The following is a 25,613-nucleotide window of genomic DNA, read 5'->3' as shown; positions in this document are numbered from 1 at the left end:
ATTTAAAAAAACTGTTCGGAATTAGAAGCGTTCGGAATTACAAGCCACCACCCTATATATTAAATAAATTAATTAGAAAAAGTATTAAAAAAGAAAAACCAAAGAACAGAAGGTCTATTTTTCGATTTTGACGAAGTACTGCTTTATCAAGTTTGTGACGTTAAAATATTGAATTGTCGTCGGAACTCTATTTATTTAAAGTTTATAGGATGTTTGAAAATGGCTCAAATTTAGTTAATTTACAAGTGAAGGTAATGCTTTGTTGTCTTCGCGAATATGGATAGCTTTATGCAACTAAGTAATCTCTTGATCACTGAAACAACTTTGGAGTCCCTTCGTAAGCGACATTAGTGGCCACCACAGAGAGATAAAAACCTGTATAAAGTCGTACAATGTCGATACAAAATACAATACATAATCATGCATACATAAATTAACACTATAAAAACAAAATGACTTATTTTGTTTTTATAATGTTAATATATATATATAACATTTCTGAGTTATACTCCGGCTCATAGGGAGTGGGCAAATGGGTTAAAATATCCCCTACTAAGCGTCAGATCCTCACTTAGCCAATCCCCCATTAGCCTTTCACTCTGTGAAGTTGCCGCCATTTTGGTGGAAAGGGGGGGGAGCTATCTTAAGCCACACCTCTCTGGCAACTCCCTATTTTAAACACCGAAGGAAAAGTCAAGATGTAGCCTGGCACGATAAATCGTACACTAACAGCCCCTTAGGGGCAAAGTGACTGGCTCCATCTAGATTTGTCTCTTGAAATCAGGGGGCTTTCCCCATTAGCCTTTCACTTTGTGAAATTGCCGCCATTTTGGTAGAAAGGGGAGGAGCTTTCTTAAGCCACACCTCTCTGGCCGCTCCCTATTGTAAACAGCGAAGAGCAAGTCAAGATGTAGCCGGACAGGATAAATCGTACACTAACTAACCTCTTAGGGCAAAAGTTACTGGCTCCATCTAGATTTGTCTCTTGAAATCAGGAGCCTTTCCCTATTAGCCTTTCACTTTGTGACGTTGCCGCCATTTTGATGGAAAGGGGAGGAGCTATCTTAAGCCACACCTCTCTGGCAGCTCCCTATTGTAAACACGTCAAGATGTAGCCTGGCACGTTAAATCATACACTAACAGCCCCTTAGGGGCAAAAGTTACTGGCTCCATCTAGATTTGCCACTTGGTACGATTAAAGACTGAGTAATGTTGTAAGGAAATGTTTGAGCCCTCAAATTTAGGCGAGTTTTGATAATGTCTTTATGCTTGTGTTAATTATCTTATTCCCACGGTTAAGTAACAACTATTTCTAATCCGGTGCAAACTGGTTATTTATACACCTTGAAAAATGTTGTGATACGAATATAAATTATGTATAAATATGCTTTAAAATTAAGAGAGAACCCCCTTAAATTTGTTTTGTGCTTGTACTAAAATGTAAATAGAGAAGAAAGCCGATTTTCGTAACGAAAATTAATTCTTTCGTATTGTATTGTTAATTGAAAGTTGCGGCGAATCAGCTCTGGGAAATAGTTTTATACGTAACGTGTATTTCACTGAAAATGTTTCATATATTTTTGCCAGATTTTGGTTCGGTTTATTCTTAAGAAATTAAATAATTGTTGAAAATAGGAAGTTTTATTTCATTTCGTACTTTAAACTTATTGCGCAGGAACCGATATCTTAAAGGGAGGGTAAAGTAGAAAATCAAGTGATTTTTTATTGATTCTTCTACTAAGTATAAGACCAGTCTGCATCGTGAAACTTTCAGGAAATACTTCCGAAGATTTTAAAATTCAAAGTAGGTTCAGATTTTAAGGATAATTTTAAATAAAGACCTCCAACCAATCGCGTAATGCCCTGCCTTTTTGTTAACAAAATTCTCGTGGCACGCTCCATGTCGTACCACGATTGTCACGTCGCGCGCGAATTTTATTAAATCTCGTGATAAATTTCATTCGACACGGAACATGCCACGAGAATTTTGTTAATAAAAAGGCAGGGAGTTACGCGATTGGTCGGAAGTCCTTTTTTTAAATTATCCTTAAAATCTGAACCTAATTTGAGTTTTAAAATCATTCGGAAGTGTTTCCTGAATGTTTCACTATGCAGACTGGTCTTATAATTAGTAGAAGAATCGATAAAAAAAATAACTTGATTTTCTACTTCACCCTCCCTTTAAGGGTCTATAAAGTTGGCATCCGCTGGTGGATAAAAATTATTTGAAATACGTCATAGGCACGTGACTGAGGAAAGGCATTGTTAAAAGTAAAGAATACGCGTGAAAAACATTCGACGCTCTATAGGATGTGCAACTCCCTATACTAAAAAGTAGACAAGTCGATACTAGCGCCGCCTGACTGCCAGCACTGGAAAGTCTCGCGTGATAAATAAAAAGTACTGGACATAAGATACAGGTTCCACATAGAGACGGTAGGGTGAAAGAAAGCGGGAACTTTTCGTTCCTGTATGGTACTGCCAGATTTAGGGTCACGGCGTCGAGTTAAACTAATTTACAAGCCTTCACAATTTAAAAGAAAGGTTATGGTGCGTTTCCAAAAGGAACTTGGCCAAACTATTTGACTATTCTCCGAAACGTTGCCTACGTTAATCAAGGCCTGTGCGCGGCGCCAATTTTTATTTTTCGTTTGACAATTTAAGTTGCCGAATTCTCACACCTGAGAGCGCTGTAAGCTGAACTTAAAGAATGTGAAATATTAATTTTCGCGCGCGTTTCGGTCCAGTTATCAATGCCATCTCGCGGTAAAATAGAGAGAAAATAAAAAGTCGCGTTTCTTAAAAGTTGCCCACTTCGAAACTACCGCGCACAGGCCTTGATTAACGTAGGCAGCGACCGAAAATACCTTTCTACGATGCTAATTTTGCATAAAATGGCGTGTATTTGGCACTAGAAAGTACAAGTTCGTTTTGAGTGTGCAAAGGTGTAATTTTCTTCATGGTACTCTAGTCAACCGTCCTATGGGATATTTTTAAAACCATAAACTCATTTTCACTTTTGAAAACATATAGTAAATTTTAGTATTTGGGAAGTTTTTTATGTTTTATTTTGAAGTTTTGGGTAATTCTCTTATTTTTGACATATTTCCTGGTATTTTTATTGAAATCAGTAAAAGAATAGGCAAGAAAAAATTGTTTTTGTTTTTTAGTTTCTTTATTGAGAAATTATTCAAACAAAGTGTGATTAAGTTAATCATTGCAAAGAGTTGAAATCTTCGTCATCTTCATCTTCACTCTGAGTTTCGAGTTCATTTTCATCAGTTTCATCACTAGGCCAATCGTCAGAACTATCGTTAATTTGTTGAGCTTCCACTTCAGGCGCAGGATGATTACCGTGCATTCCTTTAATCTTTTTAAATCAAAGATAAATTTTGTTAATTTCACCATATTTTAAATTTCATGCAGTTTCGGACAATTTTAACGCAATTTTTGCAAATTAGCGTTTCTCAAAAAAATTTTTTTGCAAATATTTTTCCCCAATTTAACATGGTGAACTTCCTAAGTCTAATCTAAGGGAATCATGGATTTGGACATGAAAATAATGAAATCTAGGTAATATACCATTTCATATTTTTCTTTTAGCACCCTTTCGCCCTCGTAGTTATTAGTTACGCCGAGTATATTATAGCATTGTTGTTTTAAACCACAGGTGCGGCTATTTATAATAATAGACATTATGGAATGGGATAGAACACGTCCATAGTCGATAGGCGTGGCTTCGCTATTAGGACGAGCTTGGACATAATTTTGGTTGTCTTCTTCCAAGACTGTCATTGCCTGAACTTTAATTAGGCCTAGGTTTAATTCTGAGACTGAAAAACCGCGAAACACTTGTACTTATTTCTCTTTTTAAAGCTAAATACTTTGAACTTAATTCGCTGCACTTACCGCCGCGCTTAAAAAGTAAACAAATCGATGTTAGCGCCACCTGGCTACCAGCGATGCAAAGCCTTGTGTGAAAAATAAAAAAATACTGGAAATAAAAAAAGAACGCGCTACCGTCGATTTTTTTCTTAGCGTCGTCTGCTAGATGCAAAACAGTGGTTTCTTTTTCTTATGTCCAGGACTTTTTGCTGGTAGTCAGGCGGCGCTACTTGTCTACTTTTTAGTATAGGGAGCTGCACATCCTATAGAGCGTCGAATGTTTTTCACGCGCAGCCTTTATTTTAAAAATAACACCATGACCGTCGAACCATCCCTATTTGGAACTCCCTCCCGAATGACCTCCTCCCAGACATCAATAATTCATTTTAAATCGGGAGTTAAAAAATTTTTGGGCATTTGAATTCTCACATTATCTAACATATATTTGGAGCTGTAAGACTATACAAGCCCTAGCTCGACAACCTCGTTGGAGCAAAAAAAAAATATACCAAGCGCGAGAAAATGAACATTTCAAATTATTTAGGTCCAGCTAATAGCGCCTCGGGTGAGAGAATTTGGCAACTTAAATTGCCAAAATAAAAATAAAAATCGGCGCCGCGCACAGGCCTTGATTAACGTAGGCAACGTTTGAACGCTACACGCCGCGATCAAATCGAAAGTTCGAAACGGATATTTTACGCGCAAGCGGCGTGTGAGTGAGTGTCACGTGATCAGAAAGGGCAATAGGAAATTTATTTGTTCGCCATTTTTAAAGAACCGTTTTTACCCCGGCATTAGTACAGTTGCAAAATGTCAAAACCCAGTAAAAAGTCGGTGGCGGATCAAAAGAAGGAATTGAAAAAAGGGAAATTGAGTTAAAAGAAAAATTTATTGAGGTAACTATGATCGTGGGACCGCATAGCTTGAAGCTAATAAAGCAATATGTATATAATAATAATATGACCAAGGCTTAATTCGAAATGAATATAACTTACCAAAGAGCCGAAATCCCCCTCTGTTTTACTTTTTCGCCATATCGGGTGGACCCACACGCGTTTCGCTTTGCATCGTCGTTTAATATTTTGTTTTCTCTTTATTATTAATAGCGATAATAATAGAATTTTCTTTCGAATCAGCAGATTTCGTAGTTCTTTGTCCGCCATCTTAAAAAGCCTAGTAAACAAGCTCTAGATGTCGCCAGCGGGTATTTTCATTTTTCAATGCTACCATGAAAACATGATTGCTTGTTTCCGAGCGAGTAAACTACACGCGTAACTTTGACGCTATCAAAAAATACTCGCACGCTAGTCATTTACACGCTACAAGCGACCATGAAAACGTAGCTTTACCATCTCGGTTAAACTTACTTTAGCTCGCGCATTTTAAATACAGTTTTTTCAATAAATATCTTTTCTGGGAGGTTAATTATATGATAAATAATTAAATTTAAGGAAACTAACATCAATATTTTCCTTTTTTTTGTAATTTATTCCCTCTTATTCCCTTCTTCCATGAGCGGCTAAATGTGCGCCTGTTTTTGTTATTGTCAAGGCTTATCAACTGCATAAATATCCCCTTTTCCAAAATATTACTAAATTTTGTACGTTTTTTTACCTCAAAATATTGGTCCTTTCCAAATTATTGTTAATTAGCTTGTTTATTGTCAACTCCAAGAAATGTTAGGTTTGCGGAAACTATTATAATCAATATTAGGTTTGGTTTGGTTAGGTTAGGTTATATTTTTATATATTTTATGGTATTTGGTGGCTAAGAAGAAGGAACTGGTCGGGTTTTTGTGGTCGTGAAAATATTTATTAAAATAGTTTCCGCGACTTAAATGTAATTAATTATCATATAATTAACCTCCAAGAAATGATATTTATTGGAAAAACTGTATTTTGAATGCGCGAGCTAAAGTAAAGTTTTTCCTCAATCTCCTCAAAAAATAAGGACCACGAGGTAGATGTGGGCGTGCCTTCACCAAGCCAAAACTGGAGTTCGTAAGGAAAGTCAACTTGTAGGGGAACTACATGACCCGCGATTTTCTTTAAATAAACAGTATCCTGGCGATTGGTACGAATCGTATATTACAGTTTTTTAAGTAAATCTGATACTTGATGAAACAAGTTGCGACGCTAAGCCTTGTAAATATTGCAAGCCGTTATAATCACCAATTCCTTCGAAAAATAAATATTTATAAAACTTTTTCGGAAAATGAAAGTATTGTTGAACGAATACATTATTTAGTATTAATCAGTTGCTTTTAATTTTTAGAGTAAAAACTATATAAGCACTAATTTTCAAAATTAAGCATATCTTTTAAATTAAGAATTAAAAATTACTTATCTGAAATTCAGCCAAGCGATTACTACCGCCTCTCCGAGTGTCAAGTGACGAAGTGGTCACGGAGAGGTATTACACTGGACGTGGATGTGTGTCTGTCACCGCGTTCGCAGTTGGCAAATCGGAGCAAAACGTGTTCTCAGAAAGCAATATTAGCCTCTCCATGATTCTCGTTAGGGTTAAGATTTAAGCGGCGATCGGCTAGGGTTACGAGAAACGTCTAGCTTCCCAATGGCAGGGCTTACACCAAAGGTTCACGCAATTGCAGGTTTTCTTTTCATTTATTGTGAATCAATAGCACTAAATTTCCAAAATTTGTTAAAGAGGCATACGCTTGAATTCAAACGTCAACAATAGCAATGTTTAAAATGATTTTAGGTAATACGTTTCTTAAAACGATTTAACTAGAATTAAGGTAAAATAAAGACGATTAAAATAATTAAAGTAAATTATATTTATTTAATTACTTAAGAAAAACTTCTTAATTGCGTCTCGACTCGGAGAGGTTTAATTAAGTTTCCCAACTTGTTCTCATCTAAAACTGTCTCTTCAATCTTACAATTACAAGTTTTTCACGATAATTTGTCTTTTTGAAACTTACTAATTTGAGGTTTTAATTTTATCTACGTTTTTAGAAACCGACCATTAAAAATTAAGTTGTTTGTGATCATAATTTCGGTGCTAGCCCGAGTGTAGAGAGAAATATTTGGAAGCATTTCAGCCACGTGTTATACGCAGATTTCGAAACAACGCTCCCCGGCGGTGGAGAATAAACTAATTAATGAACTCGGCCTGAGGGATATGTAGAAACGTGCGAGTGAAAGCTTCACGAATTTATATTCAAAATATCTTTGTTTAATCGAAGTTCTAAAAACCAAAGGATAAAGAATATTGAGTTAAAATATGAGGAAACGCCAGCTATCCATGGCAGAGACTACTTGGCACCAAGAAAGAGGTGCAGCGAGAAATGCTTGAGGTGTTTAAAGAGGTTGCATAAAGAAGGCAGTGGCGGGTGGTCAGAAATGATATGAAATATGTCACAGGTACCACGTGACGCTAAGATACAAAGACTCCACATGGAGTGGAACTGGACACCTAGTCCTTAATTGTTTTTCGCACGTTTGCAGCACCAATTCCCTGAAGTGGTAGTTTTCGAATTAAAACGAGCTAAGCTTCTTTGAACCACGCCCTTCAGTCACGTGTCAATGACGTATTTCGAATAATTTTTACCCACCCGCCGATGCCTTCTCTACAGACCCTTTAAATTGGTTTACTTACGTATTTGCAAGCGATATAATCCAAGTCAAGAGTCGAAAAGTTTGAGAAGGATTTTTAAACCCATTTTATTTAATTAGATGTTAAGCAAAAACGTGTGCAAAATATAAATTTAAATTTTATTTCGTTTTAATCAACATGTTAAATTAAATCCAAAAATACACAGTATACAAACTAATAAAAACCCAATATGGGTAAATAACCATGAATTAAAAGCACTAGGTATCTTTTTTTTTGATAAATAACTTACATTTTAAATTCATTTTGTTCTAATTAACATATTAAATCATATTTGAACATACGGAGCATACAAACTTTGATAATACCAAAATAACATTTATATAAAAATAATAAAAACCCAATATGGGTACTAGGCCTATCATGAATCAGTTTACAACTCTACAAGCTCTAACTTGAACCAGTTCACAATTTAACAAGCTCTAACTTGAATCAGTTCGCAGCTTTACAAGCTCTAACTTGAATCCGTTCGCAACTTTACAAGCTCTAACTTGAATCAGCCCGCAACTTTACAAGCTCTAACTTGAATCAGTTCGCAACTATACAAGCTCTAACTTGAATCGGTTCGCAACTTTACAAGCTCTAACTTGAATCAGCTCGCAACTTTGCAAGCTCTAACTTAAATCAGCTCGCAACTTTACAAGGTCTAACTTGAATCAGTTCGCAACTTTACAAGCTCTAACTTGAATCGGTTCGCAACTATACAAGCTCTAACTTGAATCAGTTCACAACGTTTCAAGCTCTAACTTGAATCGGTTCGCAACTTTACAAGCTCTAACTTGAATCGGTTCGCAACTTTACAATCACTACCTTGATTCAGTTCACGTTTCAAGCACTATCTTGATTTTGGTGAAAAAAGTAAATATTTTAACTTTCGATGAAATGAAACAGTTCACATTGTTGAGTTTTTGAAGACAAATTGAGCAACTATGGTTTAAATTTGAACCACTCTTCTGGAGGATTGATAATCTTGTAACCCTTGGTCAATTTGGGCCGCAGTGGAATGCCCAACGAGTTCGGTAATGGGTTAAAGATTCCGGGATTCTCACTTGGTACCGGTATCTCGACTTTAAACACCTTCTTCTGTTGTTTCCTTTTTCCATGTGTACCAGTTATTAAAATAACAACTATACCAATTAAAAATACGAATAACTTTGAAGACATATTGTACCCTTTATAGATTAAAACTTAATCTTGTATCAATCAGGGATGGTTATACGTTACTAACGCAAATAAGAGCTACGATCAAATTTATAGGCTTTGCCAAAAGAAATAAATGGTATTTTCTAAGAAAGGATTATTGGGATGCTTAGATGAAATATATTCAGGGCCCCTAGTTGCAAATATTTATAAGGAAACGTTTAAAGGTAAAAGGGTGTCATTTAGTTGATGCCCGTTTGTCTGAAAATGCAGACAATTGAACCATTAGGCCTAGAGTTGTCGGTAATCGTTTAAAGACAAACAACCCATATTTAACGCTAAATATACGGTTTTTAAAAGAAGAACAATTAATTACGGCTATTGCCAAAGTCGACACGGCGACGTCGTGTGTCTGAGTTCGAACTCGGAATTTTAATATAGCTAAATTTTGGGTTTGAAAGACTTTTTTTTTTGCCGAATTTAATTATTGCAAACTAGACCTATATAGTGTTAAAATCTTTGATGTATGTTCTAATTTTTGCAGCCATAATTAATTGATATGAAATATTTCCAACAGCAATTAGTGTGGGTGACATTTGCTTGACGTTGAACATTGGACACACTTTTCGGTTTACTTTCACTAAAAATGCTTGCTATTTAGGCAATTTTTGGGCACATGTAAGGCTTTATTTCCGTTCTTGCAAAGAATTGGATAGCATTTCACTAATTAACTTGCCTTTTTTACAATTTTTGGATACATGTAAGGTTTATTCACTTTTTTTGAAAGAATTTTGTGGCATTATATAAAAACCATTTGGTGTTGATGAACTGCTTACAAAAAGCACTGAAGTTAAAGTTTTTAATTTTAGCAAGGAAATATACGAATCCATACTACAAAACTTTGAATAAAATTATTTCATTACGGTGAAAAATACTTTGACACTATCAAAATATTTACATATCATATTTAAATAATTTCTAAATTAACAATAAAAACACAAGCTAATTTGCATCATACCATGATTTCCTGTCTAGTCTAAAATGCTTAAAGGCTATTTCATATTCAGGGTGTGTATTTTTGTGTTCCCAAAAATGATTGCTTCGACGTGATGTTTTTAAACGATTATCAATACGTGCTTTGTAAAATTAAGTAGTTAAGTAAGAAATATCATTAATAGATGCGTAGTGACCTCCTGCGTTTTCGATCCAGGACTAAATATTTCTGGGAGACCAAAACAGGGGAGGGGCAATGACACGAATTTCGATCTTCGGTAGCATCATGGGTTTGTAAATTGAAATTGAACTGTTTAGTTTCAACATTTTACGGAAAAGTAATGAAATTTTTGTAAGAGAGTCTTTTATTAATAACGTGTATCATAAGTGAACTGTTATGATCTCAGGTTTACCCCCACTATATCCTATTCCCTCCTGCATTCATCGCCGACATATTGAGAAGCATAGAACCCAGTTTAAAATATGAGCTGATGAAGCCAATGATCGGGAAGCGTGATGATCCCTTCAATACATAAGGATATTTTTACGTAGAATGTTCCTGTAATGCCATAGGAAAAGCAATCAGAACAAGGGCCGGGTCTACTTCCCTCGAGCCAAGAAGCGCCACAAGAGGCAGCGTAGTGGTGTAGCGAATGCGGGCTCCGTCTGCCGTTGCAGCTTGGCGAGATTGAAGAAGACTCATATGGCGGTGACGCCCTTTTGTGCGTTGCTTTCTCTGTACGTAATTAATGGTGTGGTCTATTATGCTTTAAGGCTGAAACAAGACTCTTACCAGCTTCAAGTTATCTTCACTACCTTGATTGGCTAAAGAGCTAACGGTTAATGTCGTCAGGGGACGTGTATAGATCAAAATAATAGTTCATAAAGTAATCTGCATTTTTAAATGAAATATGCGGTGGTTAGCTTTGCACTGTAACAGACAACTGGAGAGAAATGTTAAAGCAAATATCGCCGCCTGTAAAAAACATTTTTCATTAAAATTTCATATTAGTTGAACAGATAATACCAGGATGACACTCTGTATCTTCTTAAAGGCCGACTTCCATCGAAAAGGGTTCTAGCGAACTGAAAACCGAGCATTGAGACTAACAATGAAGCGACCGTGCCGATTTTCGAAGCCCCGCTGGGTCAAAAGTTGGAAGGGTTTTCGCTAACTCAAAGCCGTGCAATGTGGTTCTAGCGAACTGAAGATGAACAATAGAAATCCTTTTAAATTTATTTCCTCTCGAATTTTGGCTTTCCCCTGAAGGAAATTCTTTATTGTGTATCTTCAGTTCGCTAGAACCACATTGCACGGCTTTCGGTTAGCTAGAACCCTTCCATCTTTTACCCCAGCGGGGATTCGAAAATCGGCACGGTCGCTCCATTGTTAGTCTCGATGTTCGGTTTTCAGTTCGCTAGAACTCTTCTCGATGGAAGTCGGCCTTTAATACTTTAGTTATGTAACGTCATTCTTGACAGGCTCACAATTTTTGTTTGCTCTCACGCTCATCAAATTCCAGATGGGCATCGCACCGTGGGATGAACTCTATGGTACTAAATCCTCAGCAATCAGTCCACAAACCTCGTCTGGACTCGAGACAAAAATCCTCTAGCGCATGCGCCTTGGCAAATAGTTAAGCGCTAATAGAGTAATGATGAAGGAACTATTCATCGCGTGTTTGATTCGGTTTAGTAACCTTGCTCCAAATGTCCCAGTGTTGGGAAGAATGACGTTACACTTACCCCGCTTTGTGATACACTTCTCTTGAAGAGAAGTATTACATACTTCTGATGATTCTAAACTAACCTACTTCCTCCAATAGAACCGTATATTAATTTTGGTACCCTTTGAAATTCCCTCCGTGGTACGTGTTTTATGATGGTTTGAACGGATTTTTATAGCACAAGCAGTGACCTATGCTTCATGTGATAGCCCCGATATTTCATTATAGACATCATATGTTTTCGTATCTCCAAAAATGACAATTTTGTCATTGATTAATCTAGTACACTTTCATTTACCAAGGATTCAGTGCAGAGGTTTTTCCCCGTTTTAAGCACTATTTATTGTATAAACTAAAAAGATTATCAAATTCTTTAAAAACTGCGAATCTCACTACTTTTTCTTTCATAACATCCGCTCGCATCCGTTATCAGCGAATATATAAATTATTTATATAATATACATTTCTAAAATTAAGGGCACGTTTTTATTAAAAGGATACAACCCCTGAAATCAGTCAGTTTGTTGCTGAGCTCTAACGTATACTCGAATGATTTATGATACAAACTTGTGTTATTCGAACCCTGAAGGTCTTTTAACGTAGAGGATTAAGCGTAAACTAAAATAGGAACCTGAAATGATGAGCTAGTTGTTGTTGAAAGCCGCGCACCGACTATAACGTGATTACAAAAGTCTGCGTACATCCTTTTCAAATGGGTTTCTCAATGTTGGATCGATTTTGCCATTCTCAATTTTGGGTATGTTTTTATTTCCTTTTTGCTTCGTCACAATTTGTTAATTCACGAAATTGACCAAACTGAGTTATTGATACCATAAGTTCATAAGATATGTACCATAAGAATGACACTTCTTATACTTCGTAATGCTATCGAGACTTACTGAGAGCTAGTTCGAGAACGACGCAAGAATTTCTAACTATGAAATTTTCCGGGTAGTTTATCTAGTATAACCAGGGATAGATGTAATTTTAGAAGAAAGAATGGAGAACGGTATTTACTTCAGTCCCAGTAAAGAGCCCCTCCCTCCAACACTTAACGAAAATTTTAAATTATCTTATTGGCTCACTTAAACTACGTTTTGACGACGTTGCTGACGGGGAAGGCGAAAAATACATAATTCCTCTTTGAATATGTCGCCATGACCCGCCTCTTCTTTCATACCCTCCCGTCCCGGGGAAGGGGGTCGGCGACTTTGACGCGCGCCCAGACTACTCTGTTCTCAATTCCTGCAGCTTCTAAAATTACATCTGGTATAACATATTTGATAAGGAAGGGCAGCTAAACAAAATATTCAGAGTCATGAGTAATTATGGAGTTTGTATTTATTTCTGACAGGACTCCAATTTTACTTGGTACACGAATAATCCGGATTTTACGTTATGTTTCCAAAAAACAATCTTAGTCTGGGTCCCATGCGCAGTACTGTGGTTATTTCTTCCACTGGAATTATCTTTGGTCGCCAAATCCCAATGGAGAAGCGTTCGTCGTTCCCATTTAGCCATTACGAAAGGCGTAAGTATTTTTGTACTTTTAAACGACACAAATTGAGAAACAGCAAAAGGGGCGGAGCTTCAGACGGCTCCTCCCATATGCATCTACATGAGGGAGGATTTTACGAAATTGAAGGCTAGTGTAGGAGTAAATATGATTGGATAAGCGGAGGCCTGACGTTTCGTAGGAGGGGTTTATCCCTTACCGCCGTTAAACATCTACCGTAACAGAGTGTGCGTTCTTGGCACTGCTTTTTCATATTTTATGATGTGTCGTTTTGTTGAATTTGAAAACATTTATAGGCCTTTGCATAAAACGTTTATCACGGGGCATACACCCACCCTAGAATATTTTTTTAAAAAAGGCCTATTTAGAATGACCTTTTAGAATTTGCATTAATTGTAGAATGTCGTTCATAATTTATATTTCACTAATAGCATAAGTTTATAAGATATGTTCCATAAGTATGCCACTACAAATACTTCGTAATGCTTGAGACATACTGAGAGCTAGTTTCAAGATGGCAGAGGATTTGAAACATTATATTATATTATTATTATATCACGTTTTTTTTGCGGAAATTATTGAGCGGTGAGCTTGAACTTAAGCCTTTTGAAAACATGTTTTTCCACTATTGAATAATTTTCTTAGTCCCGGTGCCACAGTGGAATACTGAAAGTGATAAGCCGTTCGCAATTCGCTATAATCCAAGCTTCATTAAAAATTGGTACCACTTGTTTTTTCGTTTCAGCTGTTGGTTTTTTTACTCGCCTCAATTAACGTCTTTAAATTTGGAGAACATATTTACCATGGAAATCTTGAAGTCGTTGATATTTTAGCGGTCGTACTTCAATTCGCAACATACGTGAGGGAACCTATTAAAGTCTACGCAACATTTCACCAAATAAAGTGACTTTCCATGTTTCAGATCCTGGCTTTATACTTGATTATTTACGGCGTTGCAAGTGGCGCACTGTTGTCGGGAATCCTGACACTCTATTGGTTACTTTTAACCATAACTAAAACTATTACACTTAGATCCACCGTCATGAAATACAATTTACAAGTTAGTTAAAGCTTTTTTTTACATTTGATGCAATGGCGTCATAAAAATGTACGAAATATTCCAGAATGATGATTATTTCGGAGTGATAATTGAGTCAGTAATTTACGCATTTGTGGTGGGTTCTCTCGTACTACACACGCTGTCTGACACCACGTCTTACTACGAGAAACACACGTATGCCATCGAAGGCAAATGGGTAATTCTCTAAAAAATTCCATCATACGTTGATACGTTCATCATAAGTTCGTAAGATATGTTCCATAAGTTTGTTGCTGGTTAATGTGAGAACTTGTCAAGAAGTGACGTAGGTGAAACGTCATAGATTCTTGTAAAGCGACGCCTGGTGAGGCGCTGTAAAAGGCTTAGTACAGACTAAATAGGAAGATGGATGTACTGCAAAACCGTGTGTAGTCAATTCTCGCTTGTCGTTCTCGAACTAGCTCTCAGTAAGTCTCTAGCATTACAAAGTATAGGTAGTGTCACACTTATGGAACACTTATAAACTTATGGTTTAACATAAAAATTTGTGAATATTTTAGAATTCTTTATTTTTTACAAAAATATAATTTTTTTAAACTTTTAAGAAATCAAAGGAGGCCAATGCTTCGTTTTGTTCACGCTTGGTACATTCATGGCTTACCAGGTATAGTTAGTTGATCATAATTGACAAAGTTTATATAGCTTGTGTAGCCTTTAATTAAATTGTAGTGCCCTGTGGAAAGGCTGGAAGAAAACCCTCGAACCATCGGATGTGTACGATCTGAATTCCTCGGAACAAGCGCTAACGGTCTCACGCATTTTCGAAAAACACTGGAAATGCAACGCCAAGAGCAATATTGTAGGCGATGAAATGGAAATGAAAAGCATTTCAAAAGAACGAACCAGAAGAATTCCAAGCAGATCTATCACTTGGCCTCTGTTGAGAACAATAGGACCTTGCTTGATTGCTGGAGTTGTCTTACAATTGTTATGCGACGTAGTGTCCTTCGCCCCTCCTCTTCTGATAGGGTAAATACTAACTGCTTGCAAGCTGCTAACTGCTGCAGGAGTTTTTGCTAGGCCATATATTGAACTAGTTGTAGGCCGATTTACCAATTTTACTTATTTCTACCTTTAGTGTCATTATTGATTACTCTTTGAGCGAAGATCCTTTATGGAAAGGTGTTTTCTACGCTTGCCTTTTCGGTATAGCCGGTGTTGCCCAATCTCTTTTGCAAGAAGGCAGCGCTATTTTCCACACCAAACTAGGACTGAGACTCAAATCCGCCACCATGCACGTTCTGTACAAAAAAGTAAGGTAGTGTTATCGTCATAGTGGGACGCAGGTTCATTAATGAGATTCGTCGAAACAGATATTTCGCTTGACGAGTAGCGATCGACGTGACTTGACAATGGGGGAAATTCTTAACACGATGTACGTTGACACGAACAGATTCCAAGTTCTATCGCCGCAACTGAGCCTCTTGTGGTCAGTGCCGGTACAACTGATACTGTGCTTCACTTTCATGTATCAGGAGCTCGGCTTTTCCGCCTTTGCTGGCATCATACCTATGCTTATTTTTGTTCCACTCTACTATCTAAGCACCATGAAATACAAGAAATTGCAGGTAAATGCTATTTAGTTTAAACACCGATAGACCTCATCACAGAGACTATTAAAGGGGAAACACAGTTCACTCCCATGTGTACTGAGAATAAGAGCTTTCAGAAAAGTTTCTTTGTCAACGCCGGCCAGAATATAAAGCATTGCTCATAGCATAACTTTATAAGATATGGTAAATAAGAATGACACTACTCATATTTCGTAATGCTAGAGACTTACTGAGAGCTAGTTCGAGAACGTTGCGAGAATTGACTACACTCGGTTTCGTAGTACATCCATCTTCCAATTTAGTCTGTACTAAGTGTTTGAGGTTTGACAGCCCCTCACAAAGCTCTGCTTCACTAGAATCTAAGACACTTCAACTATGTCACTTCATGACAAGCTCTCAGTAACGAATGACAAACCATGAACATATATTATGAACTTATGCTTAGCAACTCAATGTTTCACTAATTGTCGGAAGAAATATTACAATATCTGCATCGACGGAATTTTGTTTAGCTTTAGGTTGATGTTTAACTTTCACTCATGTTTTCTTTCCAATTCTCTTCATTGTTAGATCGAGCTAATGAAAATTAAAGACGATAGGATCAAAATGACGAGTGAAATCCTGAACGGAATTCGCGTCTTGAAGTTGTACGCCTGGGAGAAATCATTCCAAAGAATCATTCTTGATTTCAGGAAGAAAGAAGTGACAGTTTTGAAGAAACAATCGCTGTTCCAAGCATTAAACTTTTTCATAGTTGGCCTCATACCGGCTTTGGTAAGAAAATCGTATTCTAGACTATATTTGGGTACGAATGCGAAAGAAGAGCATGAGGAACCATAATCAGGGGTAATGCGGAATATCGCGTTCAGTCTGACTATTCGACATTTCATGCCCACGTTATCCCTTGGTCGGTTTCTTCTTCTCTTAGGCAATTCAATTCTAAGACGTTTAATTTCTAATTTAGATCTTTTGAAATTCTTATAGGTATTTTTTTATTTTCAGGTTGGTACTCCATGTTTCGCCATGTATGTCTTAATTGACGACGATAACGTTCTCACCATGAGGAAAGCTTTCGTGTCCTTTCAGTTGATACGAATGTTAATGATCTCAATGATTACGTTTCCGGAAGTAATGAACACATTAGTTATGGTAAGGTTGGGATCAAGCAGATAGGTTTTAGTTATAAATGAAATATCTGTTTAGCTTGAATGAAAAATGTTTAGGCTATAATTTTGACTATTATTCATAATTTTATTGATCATCTCGGGTCTACGACAACAGGGTGAAAGATATTAGGGTGACGATGACTGGGTTTCTAACAAATGGAGCACAGTAATTTGGTGATTTAAATTGGGTGTCCGTCAATGGAGAAAAATTAAAACTGTTTGGGCGACAATTGGGTGGCAATGAAACCCACAGAGCGTCAATTCGGCGAATAGAAATTTTATTTCATCCTTTTAAATTTGTTGGTAATTAAACCATAAAATGTTCGTGAAAGACAAAACCTAACTTAACCCAACTGATCCAAACCAAACCTAACTAACCAAACGAAACCCTAACTGAACCAAACGTAACCCAACCTAACTGATCCAAACCTAACGGCACTTAACTGATCCAAACCTATCCTGACCAAACTGATCCAAACCTATCGTGACCAAACTGATCCAAACCTATCCTGACCAAACTGATCCAAACCTATTGTGACCAAACTGATCCAAACCTAACGTGACCAAACTGATCCAAACCTAACGTGATCAAACTGATCCAAACCTATCGTGACCAACCTGGTCCAAACCTATCGTGACCAACCTGATCCAAACCTATCGTGACCAACCTGATCCAAACATATCGTGACCAAACTGATCCAAACCTAACGTGACCAAACTGATCCAAACCCATCGTGACCAAACTGATCCAAACCTATCGTGACCAAACTAATCCAAACCTATCGTGAACAAACTGATCCAAACCTAAGATGACCAAACTGATCCAAATCTATCGTGACTAAACTGATCCAAATCTATCGTGACCAAACTGATCCAAACCTATCGTGTCCAAACTGATCCAAATCTATCGTGACCAAACTGATCCAAACTTATCGAGTTCGAGACCAAACTGATCCAAAATTGTCGAGTTCGAGACCAAACTGATCCAAATCTAACGTGACCAAACTGAATCAAACCTAACATCACCAAACTGAACCTAACCCGACCTAATTGAACCCAAACCTGACCTTAACTCACAGAACATAATACACCATAATACATTTTGACCACCTAAATTTTATGGTGTTTAAGAAGTACGTAGTTTTACAAAACACATTTTTTTCACCCAATTTTCAATCCTCCAAATTCTCGCTCTCCCGATTATTGGACACCCAGCCGTTGTCACCCAAATGTCTTTCACCCAGTTGTCGAGCTTCCATATAAAACATATTTGAATTGGCGTCATTGATAAACCGTATCTACATTGTATTTTTAAAGCATCCTACTGGATGCTTTAAAAATACAATGTAGATACCGTTTATCAACATTTACCGTTTAAACATTTTGCCTTTCTCAATCAGATATTTTTTCACTAGAAGAATTATTCTGTTGACCTTTTCTTTGTTCAAATTTTGAAAACAGACACCAATCCTCAAAATTACTTTTTATAGACGCGTGTCTCGGTGAAAAGAATTGCAAACTTGTTAAATCGGGGAGAAACCCAGAATTACGTGGAACAAATGGATAGCGACGCCCAGAACGGTACGTTAGTAAGAGAAAATAAAAACTAGGGCAATAATTAGTTTGAGAATCTCGCAATTCTACAGAGGGCATCTCGATTTCCCCTGTCCAGTTTACCATTTAAGAGAGCCCAATACCAATGTATTTTAATTGAATAGGTTCAATCTCCATCCCTACACAACATTGAGCCTTAAAGTAATTTTTTTAATAGGATTTAAGTCGTTTTAAATTATTTCCACTCATTACTGAGCAACTGGTCAATTTCGACCAACAGTTAAACGAATTAATTTATTAGTATGAAACTTTCAGCAATTGAAATTAACAATGGAATATTTAATTGGAATCTGAATGAGTCGACATCGTCTCTGAAAGACATCAACTTCAAGGTGGCCCGTGGCTCATTGGTGGCCTTGGTGGGTCCAGTAGGTTGTGGCAAGTCTTCTCTCTTGTCCGCTTTGGTTTCCGAGATGGATAAGGTTGAGGGGGAGGTTAGAGTGGCTGGGAGAGTGGGATACGTCACTCAACAACCCTGGATCCAGAATGCTTCACTTAGGAAGAATATACTTTTCATCGACGACATGGATCGAGAAAGATATAACAAAGTCATACGCGCATGCGCCCTACAACCAGATCTCGACCAGCTACCCGCTGATGACGAGACAGAAATTGGAGAAAGAGTACGTATTGATGAAACATTAAAAAATATTAATTTTGATTTTAAGTTTAGGCAGTTTTGTTTCTCCGACAGACCCATAGAAAAAACTATTTTCGAACTATCGAATGGCCGCAATCATTAGACCCATTCGAATTTACGATACCATTCATTACAGGGTCTCAACTTGAGTGGTGGTCAAAAACAAAGGGTCAACGTGGCCAGGGCAATTTATCGTAATGACGACGTATATCTCTTGGATGACCCATTGGGAGCGGTTGATTCACACGTGGCAAAACATCTCTTCGACGAAGTCATCGGACCAAATGGATTACTTAAAAACAAAGTAAGTAAATGCTTTCGTTGACGATGGTGATGCCTGGTCTTCGTAATCTTTAAAAATGGCTGCCTTGAAAGTCCCGAGAAAAAGGATTGCAAGTACACGCCACAGGCCTATCAATATTGTATTTGATTTATATTCACGGACAAATTCGATAATGACGGGAGAACTTGTTATCAAAAACCCCCAACGTAAAAAAGCACGTATTACCTTATTAATATTACCCTTGATCGCACACTCTTCTAAGTTGAGCCTATAGCTAATTTTTCCTTTCTCAACAAATTCTCATCCAATTTTACAGACGAGAATTTTGGTGACGCACAATTTGAGCTTTGTACGAGAAGTGGATGAGATCGTCTTCATGGACAAAGGGCGAATCATCGAGAGGGGAACGTATGATGAAATCATGAGCCATCATGGAATGGCTAGAGATTATTTCGCACAACACATGAATGACGACGATAAAGCTAGACCATCGTGAGTTATTTTTTCTAAATCTAATTATCACCTTTGTGAACGCAATCCAACGTTGGGAAAAGTCTTTAGTCATTTAACACAGCCTACTGTTAATTTGTACATAATGCATTTTTTCTGTAGTAAGATAATTGATGAAGTGGAACAATTTCAGCTGGCATCCAAAAGTGAAGTATCGGACGAAAATGAGGCAAAACTAGTGAAGAAAGAGACGCTCATAGAAGGAAATGTATGTACTTTTAAAACTGAGATGGAGTAACACACTCGTAATAATGGTTTTCGTATTTGCAGACATCTTTATCAGCATATAAAAAATATTTTAAAGCCTTTGGGATAGTATGGTTTGCTTTGTTGGTATTTTTGTATACCATGCTTAACGTCTTTGGTTTGTCGTTAGTCTACTGGCTAACCCTGTGGTGCACGGATACCAAAGAAGATATAAAGGCGAACCCACATTTAAGGACAACTCGTATAGCCGTCTCAATGGTTCTAGGTGTGGGCCAAGCCTCTTGCTCATTTGTGGGCGTAATTATCAACATATTTGGCCCTGTACGAGCTGCAAATGTACTACACGAAAAAATGCTAGATAGCGTGTCTCACTCTCCCATGTCCTTCTTCGACACGACACCTGTTGGAAGAATACTCAATCGTTTCTCGCAAGACATCGACGCCCTCGACCTGCAACTACCTCCTGTGATAAGACAAACATTGATGGGATTGATTGTTTCAACTCTTTTCAGTTTGGCAAATGCAATTTTCTTACCATTTTATGTAATTCCCTGCTTGACTGTTATTGTTGGATACTTTTTACTTCAGGTAGGAACTCTACTTTTGTGTGCTGTTAAAAGTAATTATTCATATAGAAAATGTCGTGGTCAGTATTTGTAATGAGTGCGGAAAAATCGTGTTGACCTTTATACATGTGGAAGGGGCTTGTTGGGTCAGAACCTCGTGCTCTTACGAAGGATGACGGGGGAGGATGTGTAATCTGAGGGAAATCGGCACGCTAACTGTGGAACGACTCAGGTTTAGTGGGACGCTATAAATGGGGGAGTCATACTTGGAAAAATGGTGGGCGGTCTACGTCAGACGAATCAGGAAGACCGTCCGCCATTTTTCCGTGTATTCGTCCCCCATTTTCTAGCGTCCCACCGGACCTGAGTCGTTCCCCATAATCTTTGCTCTTACACCGAGAGTAAAGATGCACGAGAACGTTTAACGTTAAATTAGGCTTAGCTAGATTGATGCTTAAAATAACACAAAATATAAAACAAGCAATAAAACCAAAGGCAAAAAGCTTAGAAATGTAGTGAGAGCTTGCCACCGGTGTATTGGAAAGTTCTTCTGGCAGAAAATAAACTATTATGAGCAATTTTCAATGTCTTTTACAGCGTTTCTTGATGGCGAACAATCGTCAATTAAAGCGAATATCTTGCTGGAGAAATTCCTTTCTGTTTTCACACGTTGGAGGATCAGTGGCTGGTAGTACTGTCATCAGGGCGTGCAACGCAGGGAAGAGCTTTGAAGGAAACTTCCTGAAACTGATCGATGAATGCACTGCCGTTAATTACATGATGAGCATGGCGCAAAGGTATCTCTAAGTTACAATATTTAATCAATTTAGTGTTGCAAATTAACCGAACACTTAACAATACAACTTTAAAAGCTATGTTTCACAGCAGTTATTAAAGCATACACTGCAAGCGGGCCTACAAAGCTGAATTTCAACTCCCTTTTCTTGCAGTTTTCCGATTAGTTGGACTGAAAGAAATAATTTTTCTTCTGATTAAAATTATACTTATTTCCAGATGGCTGACAGTACGTCACAATCTTGTGGGCAATTGCTTATTATTTTGCACCGCACTTTTCATCGTTCTGAGCAAAGAATCTCTACCAACCAATTTCGTGGGATTTATTTTGGCTAATGCTGATTATGTAAGTTCCGAGAATTTCGACCAAGCTATTAAATCAATTACTTTTTGAACAATAAAAATAAATACATATGGAAATTGCTGGCCAATTGTTTCAAACTTGTAACTGAGATAATTTCGTATAGATAAATTAAGTAAAAGACGATTAATTTACGTCTGAACCCATACAGCTAGATGATCTCTTTAAAAATACACTACGGCGTAAAAATGCAATAGTAATTTTATTCGCTGAGCGTTGTAATTAATGTCGATTCAAAAATGACCAAACTTCTATTGGAACAATTACTATCGTTCTAAAAACCCTGCTCTGATTCACACAGATACTACAATTTGTCAAAACCTTCGTCGCTGGAACAACGGGTTTGGAAACCAATACCGTTTCTATAGAAAGAGTTTACGAATACTGCGATTTGGAGTCAGAGGGTGCGTGGCACAAACCAGAATCTCAACTACCAGCTGACTGGCCTCAACAAGGACAAATTACATTCCGGGACTACAGCACCAGATACCGCGAAGGATTGGATTTAGTTTTGAAGGACATAAATGTCAGGATCGCGGCTGGAGAGAAGGTGGGCGTGGTGGGGCGAACAGGTGCGGGAAAGTCGACGCTGACGCTGGCGCTTTTCCGTCATATCGAGGCTGTGCGGGGTCAGATCGTGGTTGACGGAGTGGAGGTGGAGGGATTGGGGTTGTTCGATTTGCGATCGCGGTTGACCATTATCCCTCAAGAGCCCGTGCTCTTCTCGGGAACTCTGAGACTCAACTTGGATCCCTTCGGGATGCAAGACGACCAGCGACTGTGGGCCGTCTTGGAACAATCGCACCTGAAATCCTTCGTGGCATCACTTGATCAGGGACTAGATCACCCCGTGGCCGAAGGTGGACAGAACCTGAGTGTGGGGCAGCGTCAGTTGGTCTGTTTGGCTCGTGCCTTGTTGAGAAACACCAAGATCCTCATCTTGGACGAAGCGACGGCCTCGGTCGACATGGACACGGACGATCTCATTCAGGAAACAATTAGGAAGGAGTTCGCCAATTCTACAATCATCACCATCGCGCATAGAATAAACACCATTTTGGATTATGACAAGTTAGTTTACCAATCCTTTAAACAATCTAAACAATTGCGTCGAAGTGATTGCCTTATTCTGCCCCTACTTTTCATAGGGTGATGGTTTTTGATCAAGGGCGAATTGTGGAATTTGACTCTCCGCAAGCTCTACTGAAGAACGATAAATCACTTTTCCAAGAATTAGCCAAAGATGCCAATCTCTTCTAACCCACCTTTAGTGTTAACCAATACTAATTTCTTTAATGAATATTTACAAGAGCCACCCAGACATAGTTCCACTCGAGTTACTATGAGCATAAGTTCAGAAGATGTTCCATAAGTTTGTCACAGGTTACTGAGAGCTTGTCTTGATATGACGTAGGTGAAACGTCATAGATTCTCGTAAAGCGACGCCTGGTGAGGCGCTATCATAGGCTTAGCGCAGACTAAATGGAATTAAGTCAATTCTCGCGTCGTTCTCGAACTAGTTCTCAGTAAGTCTCTAGCATTACGAAATATAGGTAGTGTCTTACTTATGGAACATAATAAACTCATATTATCAATGAAAATAACCTAATTGGAATCAAGACGCAGCCTCGCTGGAGTACTAGTACTAATCTGTATTTTTATTTGGCGAATTCGACGAAATTGACGTGTATTACACTAGCTCTCTGATTGGATGTTGGGCGAATCCCACATACATTTCAAATCAGAATTACATAAACTTATTCAACTTGTAATCTCAAACAACAACCATATTTTACTCAAAAATTAAGAAAGTAAAAAATCTTTGCTCATACCAAATTCAAAACAATCCACAAAAATATAAAAGCATTATAAAAGTCAAAACATCCTCATTTACGAATTAATTTTATTTTCCCTCATAGTATTATTACAACACTACAGTTTTTTTCGCTTAGTGCGGTATTTGAGACAATGAAGTTTACTATAATTAGATATCTCATCGATTGCAATATGATATCAACGTCCCATAACTGCAATAATCAAGACAGCATTCGCTAACGACGGAGCGTCGAGAACGACGACCGGCATTGTTCTTGACGGCTGGACCATCTAGGCATACAATGATGTAAATTAAACTATTTTCATAAATGATTTTCCTGCTGCATTGTTAAACCCAGATTGTATTAGGAAAGAAATAATTAGGTAACAGCTTTCGAGAATACCCCTGAAAACTGGAAACTAGCTTCCAATTCTTATAGGACAAGTGTCCATTGACCCCCTGTTTGAATGAAAAATTTATAGGACATTGTCCACTGAAGTACAGTGCAAAAATAGTGTCGCTTCTCCATGGCCAAGCTCTCAAAACTTGGGAAAATGTATTGGTCAAACCGTCCTGTGACCCCCCCCCCTTAGCTTTTAAAAAAAATTATGGGTCATTTTAAAATGTTTTTGGACAATGTCCACTGTCCCGCGCTTATTTCCGGCCCTGGAAAATAGCTTCCAAAGCCGCTATAAGTTGGTTCGCGAAGCACATTCAAGAAACCGCGTTTGTAATTTGGGTTCTCGAGTATCAGTTTTGTTCACACTTAACTTTGGGCGCGTTTTGAATCGCTTCGAATCGGTTTCCCATGTAAAGTGTGAACGTGGCTTTACGCGACTAGCGAGCCGATTATAAAAAACACTGTTCACAATTATTGATTCACCGCCGGTTTCCCATAATTTTTAGGGCCTATTATCTTTCCTCGTTATTGTAATTAACTATCTAACCATACAGTCTATAGACAAGTACTAAATCCTCTTCTTTAATTGGACTCTTTGGTCTATTCAAACGCCATTTTGAAATAAGTTATATGAAAAAAGTAAAAAAAAAAAGAATCCAAATAAATAATATCAGAAGGGGATAATGGAAGAAGTATGACACTTGGTATCCTCTTAATAAATTAGGTAAGCAACGTGATTCTTCCCAGGCGAAGGAATTACCCTCATGAAACTAGAGATGGGTAAGTATCGCACCGTACTAGGGTGAATTTCTTTAACTCTTTAAATGTATACAAAATCCTCAGCAATCAAATAGGCACAAACCTTGATTGTCTTGACGTGGGGGAGCAAAAACCCACCAGCGCATGCGCCTTGGCAGGCAAATAGTTCAGAAGCGCTAACAGAGTAATGATGAGTAGGGAACTATGTACATGGCGTATGTGATTCGGTTCAGTAACCTTGCTACCATTACCGACGCGACAATGTTTCGTGAATTGTGTAAAGAAGAGAGAATTTCACCTTATTCCCTAATTTCTCGGCTCCTGTTTACTAGATCTCTACGTTTTTAGTATGGTTAGATGGGGGGCAAATTGGACTATAACAGAGTCAAAGGACATCTCCGTATCTCCAGTAGATACAGAGTTACGAGCCTGCAAAGTATACACTGTAAAAAATAATGGTGCATTCTTACACCATAAATGCTGTTTTTTGCGGTGCCAAAAACGACACCATTTATGGTGTACTTCAACACCATCTTTATGATAAATTCACGCCATTTACAAAAATTATTTGCAAGTATTAAGGAAATATTAGGCATTTATGCACCATTTATTGTGCTTTTTATCATCTTTTTTAGGAAATCTGTTGGTCTCTAATATTACTACTTAGTTTAATGGTGTTAAAAGTAGGCAAGGTTACGCCACGTATATCACATTACTATACCAAATGAAGTGAAAAAGGTGTTAAATATTTTTTCTATATTTAGCACCACGTTTAAGGTGTAAAACAAATCCATTAATACACCATTTTAAGTCCCTTTTCACTCCATTTCAAAACCCTATTTACCCTATTTTAAAGCCCTATTTATTTCATTTCAAAGCCCTATTTACTCTATTTCAAAGCCCTATTTACTCCATTGCAAAGCCCTATTGATCCATTTCAAAGCCCT

General features: G+C 37.7%; 3 protein-coding genes across 5 annotated transcripts in view; 1 reads left to right on the top strand and 2 right to left on the bottom strand.

Moving 5' to 3' along the window:
* Positions 1-3,153: 3,153 nt before the first annotated feature.
* Positions 3,154-5,193, bottom strand: LOC149678666 (uncharacterized). Of its 3 annotated transcripts, none has more exons than XM_089836605.1 (3): positions 3,910-4,055; positions 3,583-3,833; positions 3,154-3,370 (listed from the first exon to the last, which is right to left on the bottom strand). In XM_089836605.1, exons 2-3 carry the CDS (start codon positions 3,793-3,795, stop codon positions 3,215-3,217), a joined length of 369 nt encoding a protein of 122 aa, XP_089692731.1. In that variant the 5' UTR covers positions 3,796-3,833; positions 3,910-4,055; the 3' UTR covers positions 3,154-3,214. The 3 variants fall into 3 exon arrangements, with proteins under 3 accessions (XP_089692731.1, XP_089692732.1, XP_089692734.1); XM_089836606.1 differs by having other exon boundaries at positions 3,583-3,803; positions 3,910-4,047; XM_089836608.1 differs by lacking the exons at positions 3,583-3,833; positions 3,910-4,055 and adding an exon at positions 4,881-5,193.
* Positions 5,194-13,232: 8,039 nt separating this feature from the next.
* On the top strand, positions 13,233-23,582 carry LOC149678665 (ATP-binding cassette sub-family C member 1-like). The gene is made up of 20 exons (XM_089835919.1): positions 13,233-13,482; positions 13,643-13,756; positions 13,820-13,957; positions 14,022-14,153; positions 14,542-14,600; positions 14,666-14,965; positions 15,075-15,249; positions 15,310-15,564; positions 16,120-16,323; positions 16,552-16,698; positions 18,206-18,296; positions 18,585-18,952; positions 19,106-19,273; positions 19,569-19,744; positions 19,865-19,970; positions 20,033-20,557; positions 21,133-21,332; positions 21,550-21,676; positions 21,993-22,762; positions 22,840-23,582. The coding sequence occupies exons 3-20, from the start codon at positions 13,940-13,942 to the stop codon at positions 22,949-22,951; spliced, it is 3,933 nt and encodes a 1,310-aa protein (XP_089692045.1). The 5' UTR covers positions 13,233-13,482; positions 13,643-13,756; positions 13,820-13,939; the 3' UTR covers positions 22,952-23,582.
* Positions 23,578-25,613, bottom strand: part of LOC149678664 (insulin-like) — a 118,938-nt gene continuing 116,902 nt past the window's right edge. Inside the window, exon 3 of the mRNA XM_089836604.1 lies at positions 23,578-23,797. Within this exon, the coding sequence (XP_089692730.1) occupies positions 23,685-23,797 (113 nt within the window). The 3' untranslated portion in view covers positions 23,578-23,684. The remainder of the gene's footprint in view (positions 23,798-25,613) is intronic.

This window comes from Phalangium opilio, unplaced genomic scaffold, assembly GCF_054372755.1.
Source record: "Phalangium opilio isolate 3A_F unplaced genomic scaffold, DU_Popi_V2 ptg000042l_1, whole genome shotgun sequence".
Taxonomy (NCBI): Eukaryota; Metazoa; Arthropoda; class Arachnida; order Opiliones; family Phalangiidae; genus Phalangium; species Phalangium opilio.
The sequence above is the reverse complement of the archived record's forward strand: the minus strand, read 5'-3'. Positions and strand labels throughout refer to the sequence as shown.